The 9,119-nt window shown below is 27.1% G+C and overlaps 1 protein-coding gene across 1 annotated transcript; it reads left to right on the top strand.

Moving 5' to 3' along the window:
• On the top strand, window positions 1-8,497 carry LOC122273033 (cytosolic endo-beta-N-acetylglucosaminidase; the record flags this gene model as incomplete). Its single annotated transcript, XM_043057087.2, is given in 7 exon segments — window positions 1-126; window positions 2,346-2,449; window positions 3,155-3,263; window positions 4,191-4,369; window positions 6,894-7,151; window positions 7,273-7,384; window positions 8,000-8,497. Coding segments are annotated over 7 exon segments (1,203 nt in total), but the record flags the coding sequence as incomplete, so codon positions are not given.
• Between the last annotated feature and the right edge of the window lie 622 nt (window positions 8,498-9,119).

The following is a 9,119-nucleotide window of genomic DNA, read 5'->3' as shown; positions in this document are numbered from 1 at the left end:
AACTGGACTAAAGACACCCTTCAAAAATCAGTTGAAATGGCTGGTGAGAGGAAGACTGATGTATTTGTTGGTGCTGATGTGTTCGGTCGAGGTTGTCCTGGAGGAGGTGGATTCTCCACTGATGTTGTAAGTGAAACAATAACTAGTATGAATTTTTTAGCCCACAACTTTAGTGTAGCTGTATTTTTGCTGATCTTAAAAACATGCACATTTTTTCTTGAACAATTAGGCTTAAATCACTGTTGTTCTGTAATTAATTTTTCAACTCATTGACTACTATGAATTTTAAACAAGTATATTTTTATATTGAATTATTTTTTAATTAAATTAGTAAATCTTAAAAGCTCTGAATACTTAATATCTTTAATTTTGCTCCTAATTTTAGGTTTTTGGAAAAAAAGCAACTTTCTGGAAATTACAGGAGTATCAAGTTTTTGACAAATGATGGTTTAAACCATCATATAAAAAACAGATTGCAGATTTGTGCAGATTTTTTTTACAAGTTATCACTGATATATAAGAATAAGATCCACCACTTACTGTTTTAAAATCTCAATAAATTTTTCAATATTATTGATTATTTTTTACTTGTGGTAAAGATTGAACTCATCTTCATTCTTCTTGCTAGTAAACCAAGATAGATAAATACTAGAAATATTAAAGTATAGTTTATTATAGTATAGCTATTATAGTAGAAATATTAAAGTATAGTTTTTTTTAGTTCTGCTCTAAATTAAGCTCTGAAATTATAATTTTCCTTTTTTTCTTAAAAACTATTTTTTGCAGTCAAATTTTCACTTTTTTTTCAATAAATGTAGAACAAAGGGAATAAGTTTGTGCCCATTTTTTGCAAAAATGAATAATCATCAATGAATAATGTGGAAAATCTGTTCTCCTAGAGTTATTACACAGTAAAGATGGGCAGTGCTGGCGAAAAATGATTCCTGTCCTCTTGTAGACAAGAAAAATAAGGAAAATTATAGTAATTAGGCAATGGGAATATTAGTGAGGAAGTATTGATTGGGGAGGAATTTTGAGACAAGATGAATAAAAAAAATTATAGTAAATCCTTACTAATATTCAATGGGAATATTAGTGAGGAAGTATTGATTGGGGAGGAATTATAGTGAATCCTCACTAATATTCATTGGAATATTAGTGAGGAAGTATTGATTGGGGAGGAATTACAGTGAATCCTCACTAATATTTAATGGGAATATTACTGAGTAAGTATTGATTGGGGAGGAATTTTGAGACAAGAAGAATAAAGAAAATTATAGTGAATCCTTACTAATATTCAATGGAAATATTAGTGAGAAAGTATTGAATGGGAAGGAACTTTAATGAAAAACTTGCTTTTGTCAAAACAGATTTTCAAATTAAAAATTTTAAATTTTGTTTTGAAGTTTTTGGGGGATGTAAAAATTACTTTTGACATTCGTATATATAAATTTTCTCTCTCCCTAATATCAATCAAATGCTTGCTCGTAAAAAATCTCAAACCTAGAAATTCGTTTCTTCTTCTTCAAAATCTGCATTTATAGACGCTAAATGTATTTCCGGCTGATCTTCAAATAAGATGCTTATTTGAAAGATATAAAGCTTTTTTTTAAAATTACATTTTGCAAATTATATTGTCTCTCTGCTTTAAACTATTAATTTTAATTAATATATTTTTTCATTCATGTGATTTTTCTGCTAATTAGAGAAATTATTAAAATTTAAATGGTCATATTTTCTGAAATTCACCATCACTTCGATTCTCCACTTTTATTTCTTTATTTTTCATCTCCCATTATAAATTGCTTATCCCAATTTGTCACATTTTATGTTCTGTTTAGATGAAATTTATAGTACAGGTCTCATGGTTTCTATTGATTCAATCTGGTGAAATCTGTATTGCGTGTTAACATGATTTACAAAACATGCATTGCATTTTAATTAGAAATCCTACACCCAGATTAGTATTGCACCAATATACAATCACCTTCATACCATCAATTGATTATTGGGATGGAATATTTGTATCTCTCATCACAGTTCATAATAAGCTGATTATAAATTGAAACTTGCATTTAAATTCCTATTTCTGAATCATATTTTGCATATCATATTTTTGTAATTTTATATTTATGTAACTCAGCTTATATTTATTATAAGAAATTTCAAAATTAGATATATGACTGACTATTTTCTCATTGAAACAAAAGTATTTATCATTGAAATGCCATAAAAACTTTCAGCTTTTTTCAAGATTAACCAATCACATGTATTATTTTTGTTTGATAAAGTCGCTATATTTTAGTGAACTTCATTACAAAGTTTTTTCTCTCCCTTTGAACTAGGCTGCTTCTGCAGCAAGAAAATTTGGTTTATCTATGGCTATCTTTGCACCTGGCTGGATTTACGAGTGTTTGGAAGTCAAAGATTTCAAGGAAAATCAATTCAGGTTAATAACGCTTTTTATTATGTTGTTAATGCAATAAATAGGAATTTAAATGTATTAAGAAATTAAAATTATACTGTGTAAATATTTGTAATCATATTAAAATTAAAAACTCATACAAATCTCTGTGGAAATTGTAAATATGAACTGTTATCTTATAGTATAAGATATATAATATCTATTTTTTTTTTTTTTACATTAAGGGAAAATTTATTAGTCTTGTTATTATTTTCAATGTAAACTCTTTGAAAAGAAATTGCATTGGAATTGAATTGGTTACAAGAATTTATTAAGAAAAATGAATGATAGGGATAGTATTAAAGAAGACTAACTAGAAGGGATAGTATTAAAATTAAAAGTTAATACATATGTAAATTTCTCAAGAAATTGTAAATATGAACAGCATTTATTTATGTTGTTTTTCTCTAGTCTTCATTAATAAGGAACTCTAATAATCTTATTGTATTTATTGAGTTTAATTTAAACTCTATGAAAGGAAATTGCATAAGAATTGATTGAGTAATAAGAATTATTGAGAAAGTAATTGTATAGTAGAAGGGATAATATTAAAATTACGAATTAGTAGATTTATTTTACTCATTATGTTTAATCATTGTTTTGTTAATATTGTTTTTCACCATTTTTAATGTGTTTATAAAAATATAACATGTCCAAAATATGTATATTAAAAAGTTAATATGTTTTCAGGTTTTGGAATTTACTGCAAAAATTTTGCCCTGTAAGAAAAGTCAAAAGTTTGCCTTATTATTCATCATTTTGCCCAGGATTTGGGAAAAAATTATTTAAAAATGGAAAAGTAAGAATGCTGACATTTTTACTGTTATATTGCTTATTAACATATGTCTGTTACATTTAGAAATTTTGGCAAGTGATGATTTTAAAATGTAGCTACTGTTGTCGTTCAGTCAAAAGTGTATGAATCAAAGTATTCTGTCAAACTTTTTGTCAAAAGTTTTACAAAAAATTTTTTTTTTTCCGCTTAGTTTTCTCATTTAGTCAATGATTTAAAAAATATTGTTTAATAAAACATTTTAAACCCTGTTAAAATTTTTTTATTTTCATCATCATCATCATAGTTGTCCAGACAGCCCAATGTGAGCCAATGCCTTCCTCTGAAGCTTTCTCCATGATGACTTCCGATTTATCTTTGATCTCTGATTTCTGATTTGTTATTTTCACTAACCCATTATTACTATGTTTTCTGACACATCATAACTTTTTCATTCCAACTTTCTCTTTTACTTCTATTTATTTATTTATTTTTCATCCTTGAGAGGAAAATTGAAATTTAATTTAAAGTTGTGGTTTGTGAGGACATTATACTCTTTTTGAAGGTAAAGATAAAGATTATGCGATGAATAAGAAAATTTAATCAAGGATTTACACATTGCACCCTTTAAAAAAAATTTTTGCTCAATTCTTTTTAAAGGATATTTTACGTATATACAATGTTTTATGGAATTTTTTTTCGTTAATTAAGAAATAAAGTTATTTTAAGTTTTATTAATGATCATAAATAATTGTTCAATAACTCAAGATTTCTTCTTGTTTGATAAGTTAAAATTTAATTAGATCATATTGCAGCGCATTATCATTTTAAATATTTAAAAAAAAAATTTTTTTTTACAAATTGAATTTTATCAACATTAATCTTAAATGTGCAATTTAATAGTAATAATTCCTTGTAATATAATTGTCTTTTAAAAGGAAACTACTTATTTAGGTTTTAAGTGGTACTCCATGGTTTAATGTGAGTCTTCAACAGCCGCAGCCCATTTACTTCTCAGATTATTGCCCTAAGGACACCAGCATATCATTATATGAAGAAGATTCTTTCCATGGTGGTGGATGTATTTGTTTGATAATGAATGCTGAGAGAAAAGAAATAGTTTCAATCTTCAAGTTAGTATCGTTATGTGTGAAATATAAGAAAAAAATTTTGTTATTGGATGTTGTTTCAGTAACAAACTTTCAGTGTGTTTGATGTTAATACTAATATTTTTGAACTAGCATAAGTAAGAATACACATCATTGTCCCATTTTATAGATTGTCATATATTTGGTGAAATATATATAACGTCGTTGTCAAGTAGAAGGATTAAAACAGGTCTTAGGCAGGGGAGGAAGGTACAAAATTTATTTACTGATTATTAGACAGAGAGCAGCTATAAAAGAGGTCACGAAAAGTTGTGCTCCTCGATATAAGTTAGGGAAAATCTTGCAAAGTAAATCCGTAAAATGCTTCGATTTTGGGAATAAGGAAAATCTTAATAATTGTAATTGGTTTATTAAATAGGTTGTGCGATTCCCACAAGGAGCAAAGGGGAAAATGTCTTACTTTTAATTAGTGCATGCTTGAGCCAAAAATAGATTTAAGGACAGGATGTGAATTTAAAAGTGTGAGAAAGTGTTTCGATTAGAATAATAAATTAAGGAAAGGATTTACAGAAAAAGAACAACATAAAAAGATTAATTGAAGCTTCTTATGTTACATATGTATATGAGTCACATTTTTAATGGTAGAAGCGTACAATTTGATATACATATACCACTCATTAATTTTGCTTTAATTTTATATGGGAGGCTATATCAGATTTAGCCTGTAACAATAATGGCAGACACTCAAAAAGGTGGCTTCTGAAAATTTTTGCTGTGCTTTTTAAATTTTTTTTTATTATTTTGAATGATCTCTTTAAGAAATGACAAGCATTTGATATTTTGTGCATATAGTTTTCTATTATCAATATATGTCACTTGGAACAATATATGTCACCCGTTCTCTTCACTCACCGAACTATCACTATAACTATATATATTTATATATAACTATCACTATAACTAGCACATAACATATCACTATAACTTCTCAATCATTTTGGATTTTTGAGGATAAATCGATTGTTATGTTAAAATTATTATGTATAATTCTATTTTCAATATAATGTATGCTATTTTTTATTAGTGATACATTTGTTTAAATCGAATTTTATGGATTAATAAATTTTTGATGCAGTTTTTTTAAACATTAATTCACAACTTTGAAGTATATCAATTAAAAAAACACAAACATTACAAAAAAGAAATACAAAAAAACTATTCAAAAATTTGTATTTTGTGAACACAGTTTTTAATTTTAATCAATCTATGACATTCGGGGGTTCTACTACCTACTCGCTTTGTCCACCAACCCCTACAATTCTTGATGATAAACAGATTTCCTTTGAAATTAAAAATTATTCAATTGAAAGATCCCAATATTTCATATTTTCTTAACTTAGTACTGTTATTGTATTAACTTAGTATCAAATGTTACTGGGTTGTGCAAGGAACATTAAATTATTTGTATTTTATTTACTATTGTGTATCTCTCTTGGGTTTGTACAACATTCCATGGACGAAAGATTAACCTGGAGCTGAGAGACACCATTTAAAGCTACACCAATACCGTGCACGTAATTTGTATTTTATTTTAAAAACATGCTTAAATACAATTTAATTAAAATTATTAAATAAAAGTAATTAACATAACGGTGCATTGTAAAATTATCAAACAGTGACCCGTCCGCGATGATAAAAAGGATAGGGAACACTGCTTTAAATGGTGTATGAGACTTAGGAATAACTATATTAAGACCTCTTATCTCCCAACGTTTTTGTGTGATATCTTTCTTACATTATCATAGTTTGTTTATTATTTTTTCCCACTGATGAACTTAATAACAGAGTCCCATAGTCTATTTCAGTCTTTCTCTTTGCTGTTTTATGAATACTGATTTTGATTTAATATTTCATGCAGGAGACCGCAAGTGTTGGTCAAGTGCTGTTTAAAATTTTAATTAATTGAACTGTGAAGCTGTAAAGTTTTCCTTTGTTGTAATTTATTCTTTTTTGTTGTTAGGATTTTAGAGTGTTCTTTTATCATAGATGACAGCATTGTTGTTAGCTATACTTTCAAGACGCAATCCCCTAATGTTGAAGTTAGTTTTATCTTCAGCATCAGTAATCGTGAAGGGAAGTATAAGCTATACTTGGGCAACGAAAAAGGTGACCANCATCTCTTTCTTTTTCTTTATTGCTACTTTTTTCTGAAATTTCTGCTGCTTTTTAGCGCATTTTTTTCAAAGAAGTTTTTTCTACTTAGAATTAAAACCTCTTATCTCCCAACCTTTTTTGTGATATCTTTCTTACATTATATATATCATAGTTATTTATTATTTTTTCCCATTGATGAACTGGACAACAGAGTCATATAATCTATTTTAATCTTCCTCTTTCTAGTTTTATAAATACTAATTTTGATTTGATATTTCATGCGGGAGACAATAAGTGTTGGTCAAATGCTGCTTAAAATTTGAATTAATTAAAATGTGAAGCTATAAAGTGACTAATGTTTTACTTTGTTGTAATTTATAATTTTTTTTGTTAGGATTTTAGAGTGTTCTTTCATCATAGATGACAGCATTGTTGTTAGCTATACTTTCAAGACACAATCCCCTAATGTAGAAGTGAGTTTTATCTTCAGCATCAGTAATCTTGAAGGGAAGTATAAACTATACTTGGGCAACGAAAAAGGTGACCACAGCAATTCAAGTTCTTGTCTCTTGCCTGCATCTTGTGATGAAATATCTGAAAGTCAATATAAAATCGCTGCTAATCCAGAAAATATAGAAGGTTGGGTTAAAAGGTGATTCAATATTAATATTTAATCAGAAACTAATATGTGTTTTTATAATGCTTAAGCACATAATATTATTATTATACTTTGATCAAAATAAATTTATTTGGTGAATTCTACATTTTTTTAGGGTATTTGTTTTGAAGTTGTGTAGATTCAACAATCACACAGTTGAAGACATTAGTGTCCAAATTTCAGCACCCATGAATGAAAAACACTTAGTCCTGTTGGGCGAGCTAGAGGTTAGTCAATAGCTTTTATTTTTCTACATTTAAGAAGTCTTCAAATATATGTTTTAAATTATCTTTATTGTCTGTTCCAGAGCAATATATGAGCTATACATTTGTAATTCATTCCTACTTTCAACAGAGCTATTTAAAAAAAAATAATTACACTTTAAGTCAAATAATAAATTATTTGTCTTGGCTTTACTTATTGGAAAACTTCTGGTCTAAATATAATAGCATGTAAACTTACTTGAATATCTATTCTTGTTAATTTATTATTAAATTATATTAAATGAATTTAAACAGTGCTAAAGAAATTTAAACAAAATTTTTGTATATGTACTATGTTATAAAACACCTAACATTAGAATTTGGTAAATAAATGTATAATTTTTGCATGAAGAAAAACCAGTTTTTTTGGGAATTTTTGAAAAAAAATTGAGAACATTGAAATTGGTTTTTAAAGAACGAAAAAAAAAGCAAACAGTTTTTTTTTTTGTAAAAAAAAAAGGATTTTTGCTTACTCTACTCTTTTATAATCTTTTTTTATGCCTGTGTTTTACTGAGTTAAGAAGTTTTTTTAAAAAAAATCTATATTAATTTGAATTAAACAATAATTCCTCTTTTCAGATTTTACCATTTAATCCAAAAATTGATTTCCACTATAGAGATTTAGTGTACAAATGCAATGAAGATAACACAATCACTGCTCAATGTACACTGTACTGGAGTTATCATCCTTCAATTTATTGTTCTGATTTGTTCCTATTATCTGTGGAAAAGAGAGTACACATCGGTAGAACATCTCAGTTCCATTACAATTTAGAGTTTTCTCTTACTGGAGCAACTGATTTAGAGGTATTATTATCCCTACAAAATAAAGGTAATGACTCCATTCCAGATGTATCAGTTAAAATTCCATTACGACCATCTTTTATGTCTTAAAAATCATATTGTTTACTTATCATGTGTATATAATATTAATGAAAAAAAAATTTTTAATTTGAAATACACGATGATTTAGTGATAATTCTACTTTCCTGAAATTTTTATTTTTGTTAAATTCAATTGTACATATATTCTAGTCACAGTTATATTTTACATTTTAAATAAATTTATTCTTTGAAATAGCTTGTCCTTTAATTTTTAAAATATTCACTCTGCATATTATATCACCGTCTAATCAGAATTGTTAAATTTTAAGGAACAAGAAAATGAAGATCCACAAAATAATTCATTTGACTCCATTTTCAGAGCATTTTTATCAAGGAATTAAAAGTACATTCAGTTGTTTAATTAAATAATAATTAAAACTTTATACAGTGAAACCTCCTGGTAAGACCACCTCTATATAGCGACCTCTTCGCACTTAATTTTTTCCATAAACTTTGTGTTGAAGATAACCTTTGGGTGAGACCATCAAAACCTCTCTCTGCAACCGGGCAAACCACTGCACTAAAGGTCTTGTAAGAAAACACAAAGAAATATGAAAACCAAAAATATTAACAAAATAAATAAGAAGGTTAAAATATATTCAAAATATTTGTGTGATATTCTTATTTAGAGTGCTCTTTTTGATGAACTCTGAAAGAGATCTACAACCTCTTGATACAGTCAGAGTGCACTAAAGACGATGCTATTAATGATTTATTTTTAGAGTTGAAAGTTAAACAAGCAATAAAAAATTGAAGTCAATTCCTACTTAGGTCAACAAAGAACAATTTTATTTTAGTTAATTTTTATTAAATAA

This window comes from Parasteatoda tepidariorum, unplaced genomic scaffold, assembly GCF_043381705.1.
Source record: "Parasteatoda tepidariorum isolate YZ-2023 unplaced genomic scaffold, CAS_Ptep_4.0 HiC_scaffold_2070, whole genome shotgun sequence".
Taxonomy (NCBI): domain Eukaryota; kingdom Metazoa; phylum Arthropoda; class Arachnida; order Araneae; family Theridiidae; genus Parasteatoda; species Parasteatoda tepidariorum.
The sequence above is the reverse complement of the archived record's forward strand: the minus strand, read 5'-3'. Positions and strand labels throughout refer to the sequence as shown.